Consider the following 14,030-nt stretch of genomic DNA (forward strand, 5'->3'; position numbering starts at 1 on the left):
ACAACATAAGATTTTCTTAGAGGCAAAATAAACCCCTTGTCCACATTTCTCTCCAAGCTCGGAGAAAGGTGAGCAAAAGCAGATAAGCTAAGAAGACCCTCTTCAGCAGGACTCCGCTCGGTCATGAGATTCTGAGCCGCTCAGCTCAGCATCCTCTCATCAGAAGCCAGAGCATACACCTTCTTAATCTCAACCAGTGTAGATAAACACAAAACCCTCCCCCCACACACATCCCCTGTTTATGAGCCTGAATCAGCATGAAAAACGAGACCCTTCATCACCATTCCTCTAATTTTAGACAGCCAGCAACACAACGCGTTAAAGACACACTACTTTCCTCTAAGGAGCCCTACTTATGGTCAAAAATCAATACTGGCCACACAGTGTAATCGAGCTGTGTTCAGAACCAGTGCTATTTGGAGTTTGTGTTTACTTAAACGAGGAATGAAATTTGCCCCAGTGTGTGGAAATGTTTCTTGAACCTGTGTAAAATCATCGCCTGGCCAAAAATGTAAATAAGCCAAACACACACCCACATGAAGTGAAGTCTGATGTCTCATGTTGCTTTTTCAACAGGCTGCCGAGTGGAAACACATTTGCCATTCAACTGCATGACAGGAACTTTTAACAGCCTCAGACCATTATTTGTTACAGACAGAACCTCAAAGGCACATATTCCTGGCAGGTGAACTATGTGTGTGGAACAGTATCGGTCCTTAAAGCTCAACATAATATCACCCCTGTGACTGCAGGTCAAATCACCGCAAGTTAAAATACTACTTAAAAAAATCTTTAAATGTATTTCTGGTAAGGAAGGTCATGCCATGCACCTTGAGCTTCCACGTTATTATAAAACCATTAATTTACCATTAGATACGGTGTTACTTGAATACACGTGTTTTAATTGGATTCTAACAATAATGACTTGGACACGACTGTCAGTGCAACACAGTGGATAAATGATCAAAGCGCACAGGGTTCAGAAACAGGCTCCATCCCGGGAGAAGGAGGCAGCAGAGCCTCCAACTCTGCGTCACGCTCACAGCAAGTGGAGACACCATCAGCTCCCGAGTACCATTTCACGCACAAACTATTTCACAAGACGAGAAAAGTCACGGCGCGTCACGCTCGGCTCCAAAACAAATCACAGCCGAAACGTTCACACTAACGCGACCAACCTTTCTGCTGCTTGAAGGACTGGATGGAGCCCGAGTGGTGCACCATGGCGGCGTTCAGTTGGTTTCCAGCGTTAATTAAATCCCGTATTCCGAAAAGCAAAATTGCAGAATACATGAGAAACTGTGGAGGGCTTGTGTAGGTGTTCCCTCAGCTCCCATCCTGCCAAACGAGCTCACGGGCGCGATGCGCAAACCCCAGCAACACCTGTCTCAGCTCCGCATGCTCCCCCCCCCCCCTCCCCTCAACCTCCCACCGCCACCATCCACGGCTGTTGTCATGGTGACGGGCGGTAGGGGAGGTCCTGAGATGGACACGTCCTCCTTCGTCCTGATTTACTGACTCCAAATAAGCTGCGGGAAATTACCAGGAGCGGCACATCTCAAAATGGACCGACAAGGACGCGTATTGATTCGCTCGTCAATCATCACCGGCGCAGAAAGCTGTCTGTACCATAATGAACTATTATATCCCACTGTGCTGATAAAACACACTGCAGTGAATATATACTGGTGCCAAACATTGTCCTCATTGCTGAGGATACCAGGCTAATTTAGTTTTTAAAATTTTCTTTACATTTCCAGCAATATAAGTAGGGATGCACCGAAAATTTATCGCCGAAACAACACGGCCGAAACAGGATGCTGTGATGATGCAAGCAACAACCGCAGCAATTTTCGTCCGAAAATGGCCCAAAAGTGCATTTTCGGTTTTTCGGCCGAAATTTTTCGGTGCATCCCTAAATATAAGTTATTATTATAACAAAAAAATCCTTGATTCTATTATTTAAAAATGTTTTTCCTGCTTGTCTAAACCAAAAGAAAGGATCATGGGATCTTAACCCTCTGGGGTCCAGAGTATAATTGGCCGTTTTTTTCTACTTTTGGTTTTACCTTTATATTTCATCTTAAAAACAGTTTACCTTGCCTTGTTGGGTGTCATTCTCTTCAACACAACCTCACATGTGTGATTATACAGTTATTTTTTCATTCTGATATACTGTATTAACACAGTGGACCTAAAACCACACTAAAAATATTAAATCCGAGTAGGAAAAACCTAGATTTTTCACTGTGAAAACCACAAACATATTTAACGAACCATTTGTATAACTTAGAATGCAAATCTAAACTGTAAATTTCAAAAGCTTATATAAAAATTTAGCAAACAACAAAGTTATTTACAACTATTTACATTGAAATACAGGAAATGCATCAGGCGTTTTTTGCACAACTATTTAGAACCATCTGCAAAACTATCAGGCGTCACAATAAGTAATGTCTAATAAGTAAGGTAAGTAAATAACTAAGGTCACAAATGTCTCAAATCTCAAAACTCGTTTCTCTCTCTCTTCACCGTCATCACTCCATAGATTGTATATAGCGTCACTCCCACCAATTTTCCCTCTTCCTTAGCAACCATTACCATATAATTTTCTGATTGGCTGATGTGATGCATTTTTCCACCAATAGGAAAGAGGGTGTCATGTTTTTTTTTTTTTTTTTTTTTTTTCGATCACCTGAAGCCGGCTAGCGATCTCCGCTTGCTAGCGTTTTCCTTTTCGCCGTATCTTACTGCACTAAACGCGCACCAAATATGATGACAATATTCAGGAAAAAGCATGCCGTATATTAGTTTTCATAAGTCCACTTTTACTTGGCCTATCAACACAATTTAAAAACTGGTATATAGTTTGAAGTTAGCACTTTCTGCACAAATTGAAACAGAGTCTCAGTGAGACTTCGTCTTGCTGCTACATCGTCTTAAACTGGTCATGTGATTTGGACGCGCCGGCGCGTCCGTCGACTCCAGAGGGTTAAACACAAAACTAAAAAAAAAAAAAAGACAGTCAATCAGACTGTTGGACAACAGTCTCAGTCAGACCTATAACTTTAACTTTATTGAAAACTAAGTTCAAACTAAAACAGCAATAAAGTGAACAGGGACCATCTGACTTTTCTTAGGAAGAGCCATTTGCTTTGGCAGACATTTAATACTGAGAGGCTGTGGGGAAAACTCAAACAATCAATACTATCGCTCACTGCTAGCCTACAGGGCTCACAGCTCAGCTGCTGACACACAGAGGCAGGGGATCCCTTTTTCTGAGAGTAAATGTTACATCAGTCATAAAAGGAGGAAGACGAGCAGGGTGTTAAAGTGGCAGCAAATATATTTTTACTGCTTAATATTGAAACCAGGGCAGTATTTGTCATGTCTGACCCAACAGGAGTGAGATAAAACGGTAAAGAAATTGTATTCGGAGCCATAGAGCGCAGAATGTATTAGGAAAACATACACTTCTGTCCTGAAATATTATATCTCTCTGATTTGCTGCTCGACCTTTCCATTTGCTTGATCAAAACGTATGCTTCTTCAGTGGCGGTGTTAACTCGAGTGTTATCACCTGCACATTTCACTGCTGCTTTGACATTTATATGAGACATGGGGGAGAACATTCAAGTAGGATGCACATTTTTATTAAACACACGGGCAATTTATGAGACAGAACACCCCGCATCCTTTTCCTCAGAGCTTCAGTTGTGTTGTGTTAACCAAGCACAGATCTTATCGTGGTTTATCCGCAAGGTCACTGCTCTTATTTCAATGTCAGGCACACACGAGTTACAGCAGCAGACCTACAATCAGGATCTGAAACCCATGAGAGAGGCAGAGAAAGCCTTGAGCTGCCCACACTGTTTCTACAACCGCTGTGGACACGGTCAGTGATTTCCATGGTCACACAGTTTGATCCATGGCCCTCGATTTGTAAACCAATCTTTGTCTGTGCGGATATTCCGAGGAGTAGTCTGGCATCTGTCATATAGATGCAAATACCATCTGCTTTCTTGCAGCTCAGCATGCCTCTAGTCCTCCCTCTGTTCTGATGTTTATTGTGGACTGGTATCAGGGCTGTGTGAGCCAACCCTTATAACAGGCCACTGAAGTACCGCGCAAAGGCATGTCTTCCATTGAAGTGATTAATAAATAAATAATCAGCTCTTATAGGGTCAGACCCATTTTAAATCCCATCTTTTCCATTGCTGCCTGATAGTTGAGATGTAGGTCAGATGACAGCCCTGCCAAAACGAATGAAATACTGCCACCCTGTGGTTAAGATGAGAAACTGCGCTGTCAGCTCCAATAATCATAAAGGTGCAATAAGTGCTTTTTTCACTCATAAACATGTAAATATAAAATTACAAACAACATTTCACTAGATCAGCATACTGAATTATACTCCGGCAGCTTCCAAATAAAATGATTAGTCGTGTTATATATGAGTTAAAAGCCAAACAAGAAAAACACATCAAGTTCCAAAAATTTGCACATGCGAGATGCATCTCAGACAGCAAACTGGACTCCCTGGAGTCAATATGAACTGAAATACTAAATTTAGCTATCAAATGCTCCAGGTAAATAGAAGGTCACAAGGAAGCGTATAATTATTTAATCCCATTCAGAAACAATCAGTAATATTCAACACATCTCATTTGAATGCTGTTCAAATAATCAACCTCCAACAGATTCAGCCGAGGCCCTAAACGTTTTCTCTTAATACTGAGGTCAACCAAGACCATCTTTAGTGTGTTTATGAGGAAGATGTTATTCTTTACATTATTAATGTATCCATTATCCCTCTATCACTGCTTATCCTGCAGAGGGTTGATGGGGAAGAGACAGGGCACACCTCGGACAGGTCGTCAGTCTGTCACAGGGCTAACACGGAGGGGCTATTTACACTCACACCCGTTTAAATCACTCCCTCACATGAATTTAAAATGATCAGTTAATTTAACAGGCATGCCTTTGGACCAGAGCGCCCAGAGAAAACCCAGAGGAGGACCACATCTGCCGTCAGGTTGTAACCCAGAGGCGCCTTGCTGTGAGGTGACAGCGCTAACCACTGCACCACTGTGTCGACCTGATCAAATTATGTTTTCAGTAGTTCATTTTATGAAATGTCAAATCACGTAAAAGGTCAAAAATGTCAAGCTGAAGTGTACAGATTGCTTTTTTTTGTTGACAAACCCCACGGGAAGCAGACTGAAGGCTATTCGATTTACAGAGATAAATTAGAGAAATAAACTTTATTTAAGTTACTTATTTTTTGACTAAAATGCTGTCAAATGAATCAATGATTTTTTCCACTCTAACTGAAGATATGTGATGCCCATGTGCTTTATTAACACTCTCAGTGGCACAATCAGCAAGTCTATATGTATTAATTATGCAGCCTCATATTTCATCATGAACATATCGATTTATAAACACATAAGATGTGGAGCTAAACGCTCAACTAACAGGATCAGTGCCTCAGTGGGTGAAGTGATTGTAAACGTCTGGTTTCCCAGGAGCTGCAGGCCAACTCACCAGAGTGCTCGTCCGTCTCCGTCTCTGTTTCTCCAGAGTTGCAACTGTTGGCAAGCGAGGAGCTCCACGACGTCGAGTGGCTGATGGTGGGATTGGCCCGGGTGTGCTTGTCGGCTACAGAGGACCTGGAGGCCTGACTCTCCAGCAGGGGGAGGAACATGCAGTTGTCTCGGTGACATGATCCTGCAAAACACACACACACACACATAAACAAGATCAGGAGACACCAGACAGTGATGCCATGTTGAAGAAGTGTTGTCTAATAATAATACAGATGGTGCACGTTGTGTCTGGAGAAAAGCAGCTCGTGCAGCTCAGATCAGTAAATTTTTCAGGTGATCACAACAGTCCATCTGCCTGCTTAATCCTCTCATGTTACTGCACTCATAAATTTTTAAAGCGTCTTTAAAATTCCTTTTTGCTCTCTGATACTCGACACTAATGGGAAACAGTAGAGTGGCAGCAATGTTGTGGGAGGCAAATAATTTTGTTGAGGGAGACTTTTCACTCATTTCTGGAATTATTTGCCCAAACTGCACATTTGTTACCTCAGAGTTTGTTTTACAGCTTCAGAAAACCAGAACAAAATGTCAAGGGATTGTTTTGCACAACTCAACTCTCCAACTTTAGCACGTGTTATAGTAAATATAAAGGCCTCAGAATTATATTAATAAGATGCTTATTCTTTAATTTACTTCCATAAATATAAAATCGTGTTTTATGCTAAGCTCCTTCAACCACGTGGTTGTTTAGAACGGGAATAATGAGCACGATAGAAAGAAAAATGGCTTTAGGCATGTTATAAATATAAATGATTAAGAATTGTGCATATAGTCGAAGCCTTTATTACATAATAGTGAGTTTATAGTCCTGCACCCAGGTCACTGCCGAGGTCAGCATACAATAATGCATTTTAATTAGCTTAAAATGGAAAAACAAGATCTGCGGTCGGAGATTTTTCAGTCACTGATGTGTGCTGATGTGTGCCCCCTCCCTCGTGTGCTCATCCAGCTCTATTAGGACCAACAGGAAGAGCCACAGGGCTGCACTTGGGATCCAAACAACATGACTCACCAACATGCAGAGTTTCATTTCAGAAATCATTCTACACGGGATCAACAGAGAGAGACATCCCACTTCAAGATCTCTCCTCGATGGAGCCCGCAACAAAAGTAAACCTGGTAGCCAGATAATTACAATGCCATTTTTTTATTATTTTTTTTTGTAAGTGACAGACACAGTGATTGCCGTTTGAGAGATCATCCCACTTGATCAAGGAAATGTCTGCTTCTAAGGGGGTCATGTCAAAACACCACTTGTGCTTGTGTCCATTAAAACAGCGCGGACTAAGTGCAATAATACACCGTCCCGAAAGTCTCAGAACTACGGAGACATTAGGTAGATCGATTGATGAGCAGGTACTTCCTGCAGGAACTTCCTGGCATATTGATTATTTATTTAAACAAATACTTTTCGGAGGCCCGGGTCACTCAATTAGTCACTCCAATAGCCGCAGGTCCACGACGAGACGTCAGGGAAGGCACGACTCCATTAACCAGATAAATGATCATTTATCCATACATATAATCACCACAGCCGGTCTGTCTGGTAAATGACTACCTTGCAACAAACAAAAACATATTAGACTTTTAATAAGCTTAGGAGATTGTACAATGTAATCAATATATGTACAGAATCATTTTGAATAATAGTTTGAGTGCAGCCTCGTGTGCACATTCTCCTGCTGTTAATTGAATAAAAGGGGCATAACCTGCTTATCACCTTAATACGTGTAAGCTAAAGGAGGATGTGTCTAAACTGTAGATGGCATTTATGCTGCAGTATTTCCGTTATATGATGGTTAACCCAAGTGTGTGTGTGCGCGCGCCTTATAATGCTTTAACAGCTTACATTAGTCAGCACAGATCACTTAAGTACTTATAAACATTTCTATAAAGTCACATCACTCCTGCATCCTTCTCTAATCCAGCGTGTGGGCTCCTTTTAAAGGATAAAAAAACTGCACGAAGAAGCAGAAATTAGAGGCTGTAGAGAGTCTTTTAAACAATAGTCAGGGTTGTAAAACAGCATGCAAGTGATTAAATATTATGGTTCAAAAAAATAAATTGACCTGACCCCCAGCAGTCCACCATACATATGATGGTCCTACAAATGTATGGCAAATTAATAAGGCTTTATTTTATGGTCCTATACCACATGCAACTTCCTGCAGAGCAGACACATCACAATTCGCCTCCACGTCCCTCCCAGAGTCTCACAAGCTTCAACACAGATGAAAACATACCCCTTTAGAAAATAAACACATTATTTACCATTTTCCTCTTTCGGCCCCGGGGCAGTGACGATGTACAGCAGCTAATAAAAGCCAAAGAATCCATGCATTAAGCTACCACATTAGACAGAATGACGCTGGACACGTTTCCCGGATTTCCCCAAGAAACAGTCACGCTCTCCTTTCTCCAGTCTCTGGTTGATTTCATGTCTCAGCGACGAGATTACAGTGAGCTTTCCTGAGCTCTACCATGTCAGCGAGAAATTAATACACGCACCAGAAATGCACATAAAGTGACCTACAGTATGTAGCTATTATTTTACACGAACGAGGACAACCAACCAATCTATTCCTTGTTTTGCTGACTTGCCCCGTCATTCATTAATTCAATGTCACGCTTCATTAATAAATGAATTACACAAGATCAGTTTTCATCAAGTAGTTTTCTGCACTCATCAGTAGCTGTTACAGTATTTTTCAAGTGTTTATTGCAATAGATTGGGTGTTATTCAGGTTGCTAGTTGATCACATGTCAGTGCATAATAAATAAATTAGTGTAAAAAGATTAGTTTAGTTTAAGTTGCATAATGGAATAAGTCTGTGGAACAACAATAAATCTCAATACTATACAAAATGTTACAGAGGAGCAGCTTGTTAAAATATATTTTTTTCAAATAAAGTTACTACATTAACACTTAATAACAAAGACCAAACCTCTAAACAAACATGCTGGAGATAAATAACCAGATAAAGTCAGAACAAATGAAGTATTCCACAGTTAATAACTCACTTTAGTTTTACTTCTGCAGCTTCACAAACATCCCAGAACTATAAACTCATTCAGAAGTGACTGATACCTACCTGAGGAGGTGCCAAGAGCCTGTGACACTGAGACGTCCATCGCATGTACTCACACCTCCAGTTATAAACGCCCCATCAATTAATTTCTGTATGATAACTGCAGTTCAGCCGCAAAAAAAAAAGCTGTGTAATCTCATGGACCTGTCATTCCCACAGTGCAGCACTTTGAGCTGTGAAATAGCCCGGGCACTGCAGCGAAGACGAATGGGTGGAGTTTAAAATGTTGTCAGCCAAAGAAGGGTACAACATTAAACTCTCAGACTATTGATTGTAGAATATTGATTGGACCGGACTGCTGTATGGAGAATCACTCATTTCACACAGGGATTTCTCGTTAGTCTACAATATGTAAGTGACAACAAACTCCCAACAAGAGAAGACTATCCACTCTCTCTGGACTTGATCTGTTGTCTTGAAAGATAAATACATTTGTGAAAAATCACATGTTCTATTAATTTTACTATAAGTAAATTTAGTATTTTTTTTCTTATTTTTTTTCTTTTACCTCAAACCTACCCCAGTATAGTACTTATAAGTTGATAAATCCAGGAAGTTTATTTAATCGGTTACACTGATTATATGTGCACTTACTGTGTTGTTAATAGGTGACTTACCTTACTGAAATCCCCATCAGCACATGCGTGTATTATATTATTGTTACCATGGTGATAGTTAGCTCAGTCTCGTTTTTCGCCACAAGGCGGCGCTGTTGGACCAGCCATCCGAGAACGACAGCGACACGCCCCTTGTCAGCGAGTTACATTCAAAGCCCTGCCAGCCACGTTATTCTACAATTAACAAGAATAAATAAAACAGCAACAACAGGTTGAATCAGCGATGAAGACATGTAGCAATGTTTTATTTTAATCGTTGAAGTGACAGTCTGGATACTCTCTGGGTTATAACATGCTAGTAGCAGCAGACGTCAACATCGTTCACTAACGTAAGGTTGTTGAACACACCTCAGTGGATTTGCCAGACAGCGGTACCCAAACCAACCAAACAAACTCGGAGGGGAAAATATTTCGCTTGGGCGTTTAACTTTCAAACTGCAATTTCCGAAATGCCGCTGCGACTAAACAAGAGGTGTGAGGAGAAGTAATTTATTATGCGGCTTGGAGAGGGAACTTGGCTTGTAGTGGTAGCATAAGCTAGCCGTTAGCTAGGATGCTAACGTCCCCGTAGCTAACAGAAGCCGCTATCAGCTAACGGTAACGTTATGCCAGATGACCCAACAGCAGCCGCTGCTGGGAGTAGAAGCTGCCGCTTCTGTTGTCTTAATTATCAACCCAGCTATTAAATACTACCCGCCAGCTAGTTAGGTGGCTAGTTGGGCTAACCCGATACACTGATAACTAATTTCTACGTTGCCTTTTACCGCCTGGAATTATAACTCCAGTATGGGGATGTGCTTACCGTGCCTTGGTGGAGCAGCGGACGAAGTTGTTGACACACCAGATCCTGTAAGTTCATTTACTACAACTTTACGACCAGCCGTGTCTCTAAATAATTCTGGATGCTTTGCTTGTATTTCGGTATGAATAAAAAGTTAAGTGTTAATTAAATCCCGCATAGACCAGATTCATCATTTGTGGCATACTATTAGGCCCTACTAGGTAATGTGGAGGAGGCGTTGTCTCTTGTTTAGCCTCTGCGGACGGCGGCATGTTAACTATGCTCCAGGCCCAGCATGGTTAACTTTAGCTCACCCGTTTACTGTATGATTTACAGGAGACAAGGAGAAGACAGCTAGCTGAAGCTGCCGAGAAGAGACAGAAAGAGGTGAGTGATTACGCTTTGTTGTCCCTGTGTGATGATGAAACACTGATAAGACTGTACAGTTGTCACATTATTAAGTAGCCTACACATAGCAGCACCTCATGTGTTGTAAACATTGCAATCTCTCGTGCCATCATAAATGTAAGGTTTATTGCTCACTATAATTTCTGGTGTTGCTGAATTGTATAATGCCATATGCTCAGAGGCACTTCTTCCACTTTTAATTAAAAGCTCCTTACACTGAATAGTTAAAAACACACAACAGCCATACAAACTAACACAAAAGCTTCGCCAAAAGCTTTTATTGCATTGCTCTTGCATTGTTCTGACATGATAAACTATTTGTAGTGACGGTGGAGCTACTTTAATTCTTTATTGTGCAGAAAAGCCACTTGCAAACCCGTAAGAGCGTTGTAGAAAGGTAAGATGTCATGGACCAGTATGAAAGCTCTTCTTCTTGGCAAGGATGATCTGAACCATAACCACAACTTTCTGCTCCAAGTCACTGTTTTCATATTTAAGTCTCCTGACACCCTGAATATTCACACACTGAACCCTAACCCACAGTTTCAGTAAATGGCACAGCACCGTTGAAAACAGCTCCATCCTCTAGCTGCACTGCCTTTTTTGGCAGTTGGATGCCCTCTTGCTAGTTGTGATTGAACATGCCTTGTGCTTCTTAAAAGGTTGTTGTAAAGTAATTGATTTAAAGTGCTCTTGGAAAAAAAACACTTGCATGCTTTTAAGACTGCTTGTATATATTTTTAACATAGAAAAAAAAAAAAAAGGTCTCAAACAACATAAACACTCTTACTTTAAAGCTGTTCCCCGTGTTGGCTTCTTGATCACGTGTCATTTTCTTTTTCCAGACAGCGTATAGGGGTGTTAAAAATCCGGAAGCAGTCGAAAGAAAAAAAAAAAAACAAGAAGAGGCAGAAAAGCAAGTAATGACCTCCTCCGTGTCGGGAGGCGGTGGGCTGAGGGTCAGTTTCTCTGAATTGCAAATTTACACTTTACAATGTTTCTTCAGCGGCTGTGTGTTGTTTCACTGTTATTATTCACTCATGTGGTCTGAGTTGACTTGTCTTATGAGGAGCGTGATCATGCCTGTAAAGAAGATGTTTTTGTATGTTTTTAGTGAAATGTGGAATTCATTATTTATTAATTTCAGCTTATATATGCAGATGCACAGAGCTTGAAGGAAACATATATATACATTTTTATGTAGGGGTATTTCCTGAACTGTAAATATGGTTGTAATTGTTTGTTCCCGTTTGTTTTTCTCTACAGTGGCAGGTGGGCTGAAAATGTTGATGCTGAAGTCTGATGTACAAAACATCATGAAGTATTGCTGTAAGATGACTTGAAGGATGTTGGAGCTGCTGTCCATTTTACCCTTTTTTCTTTTTTTTTTGACTATTTTTATTGCGTTATGAGATAAACAGATACGGTCTTCAAGCTTCATGCAAAACGACGTTACTGCAGACACAACACAGCAGTACTTGCAAGGTTATACAAGCCAGTTTGGACCTTTGGACGAGTTAGGGATGACGAAATAATCAAACAAACATGTGTCCTATTGTATTAGTTTCATTTGACAATTTATTAGACGTAGCAGTGATGTGCATTAGGTAATATGGAAGGACATGACTATGAAGTCTGGTTGTATTTGAGGACAGAGCAGTTCTCAACATTTTTGGTTTTCACAAAGGATCAGGAGTCACTCTGCATCTGTTAATGCTCACATTACTTTTTGTGTGACTTATCACAAAATCTATTACTCACTAAGCACCCTGATAACACTCACTCACTTTGTTCAGGGCTCTGTTTTTATGCCAACGCAAAGTCTAATGCAGCAGTGTTGTAACTTTACGGTTTTGCTGCACTACACCCGCCACACAGGAATCACTTTTCCAGTGTCTTTCTAATATTGTGCTGAGAACACATATTTCACAACTGGGTCTGTACGCGGCAGAACATCATGTAGTTGCTAATTAGGGCGATTCAGTTTGTAAGCACTAACTGTATAGTTGACAAAAAGAGCAGTAGCTGCGGGACACTGGTGAATTATGTAAAACAACACTGTTACATTCTCCAGACAATAAAAATGAGAAGTTGAGAAACTTCTCATTTTAACCTTGTGCACATCTATTGCACTTTACATTAGTCTTTACCCTGCTTTAACAGAGCCCTTGGTTTTTTTTTCTTTGCACAGTTTGAGTTTGTTGCATTGAAGTATAATGTATTCACACTACGACTGATGATGACTGCTTAATTTAAATGGGATATGAAATGTGTTTTTATGAATTGCCACAATACAAAGTGAAACTTTAGTTGGACACATATTTGCACACGGCCTGTCAATATTTGTCGAATGTGTTTGCCTACGCTCTTACGTTGGGAGATTCATGTCAGCTACAGCAGAAACAGGAAGGAGCCGAAGGAAGGAAAATATGTATGAAATATTTACTTGATCCACTTTCTTCATTGAGTGCATTTCTTACAGCCTTTTCTTGATTCTCAAATGCTTCCGGTGCTCTTGCCTTTTTGTAGGACAGGAAATCTAGCCAATGTAATTTGCTACAATAAATCACGTTTCTGCTACTCTAGTGTGGATTTAATGTGTAGACTTACGGTTTTATAGAAAAGTGTTTCCGATACGTATAATTCTTACAATTGCCTAAAATACTAAGTGGTATTATCTGTAGTATACCAGAGTTGAGATACAGTGTAGAGCTGACAAAAATGTACATTGAATGTTTTCTCTCAGATGTGAACGTTGAAGACTATATGTCATCAAAAGTACACATATAGACCCAGTACTGTCAACGGATAAACTCCTGCCAGAAGAAGTCTTTGAGACCCAGATGTCTTTAAGTGTTTGCTGATGTTCAATACGGAGGAGAAAGGCCGATCTCCAAAACATTTTAGAACAGCGTTGATTCTGTCAGCATCGCTTAAGTCAAAAAGAAAACATTTTATTTCCATCTGCAGGAAGTTATTTTTTGGCAGTATCGCTCTGTTATGGGAGAGCAGAAGCAAAAACACAGAAATAATCTGATTAAGAAAGACACAGCAAGGAAAGGAGGTGCTTGGGTGGAGGTGGGTTGCAAAGCAGCTTGCAGAGGAAGTTTACACAAGCCCCCCCATCCCCCCCCCCCCCCCCCCCCCAGAATGAGATTATCCAGTGAACAGATCAGCTGAGCTGTCAGCTGAGGTGGGCTGTCTTATTGATGAACAGCAGCGAGGCTTCCTGAACTAAAGCTGTGCTCAGGGCGTATTTAAACAAACAGTAGCTGAACGTGTGTGTTCTTGGTTACACGTCGCCCCGAAGACAAAACATTACTCACGTTTTAGGATTGTCCGTGATCAGAGACGTGGTTATGGCTTCCCACGAGGCTTAGGAGAGAGAGACATTTTTATCTTGTGACTCAGATGAATGAACAATCACCCACTGGGTTCAAATTATGAAAAAAATAAATAAAAATGAGTTCTTTTCCAAATACGCTTCGGTCTAATGTAAATGAAAAAGCTTTAAATTCTGAAGCAG

General features: G+C 40.7%; 2 protein-coding genes across 4 annotated transcripts in view; one reads left to right on the plus strand and one right to left on the minus strand.

Moving 5' to 3' along the window:
- ano3 (anoctamin 3) overlaps window positions 1-10,193 on the minus strand; it is a gene marked incomplete at its 5' end in the record, with an annotated part of 46,250 nt that extends 36,057 nt beyond the window's left edge. For 2 of the 3 annotated variants that reach the window (XM_084554805.1, XM_084554804.1), the window contains one exon: window positions 1,179-1,224. In XM_084554805.1, coding sequence (XP_084410931.1) covers window positions 1,179-1,224 — 46 coding nt within the window. Of the gene's footprint in view, window positions 1-1,178; window positions 1,225-5,547; window positions 5,731-10,117 lie in introns of those variants that run through there. The other variant, XM_084554803.1, reaches the window with a different exon arrangement.
- Window positions 9,223-13,290, plus strand: svip (small VCP interacting protein). Its single transcript, XM_084554811.1, has 4 exons — window positions 9,223-10,164; window positions 10,433-10,483; window positions 11,350-11,463; window positions 11,771-13,290. Exons 1-4 carry the CDS (start codon window positions 10,102-10,104, stop codon window positions 11,783-11,785), a joined length of 243 nt encoding a protein of 80 aa, XP_084410937.1. The 5' UTR covers window positions 9,223-10,101; the 3' UTR covers window positions 11,786-13,290.
- Window positions 13,291-14,030: the final 740 nt, after the last annotated feature.

The sequence above is a fragment of the Chelon labrosus genome, assembly GCF_963514085.1.
Source record: "Chelon labrosus genome assembly, chromosome: 11".
Lineage (NCBI taxonomy): Eukaryota > Metazoa > Chordata > Actinopteri > Mugiliformes > Mugilidae > Chelon > Chelon labrosus.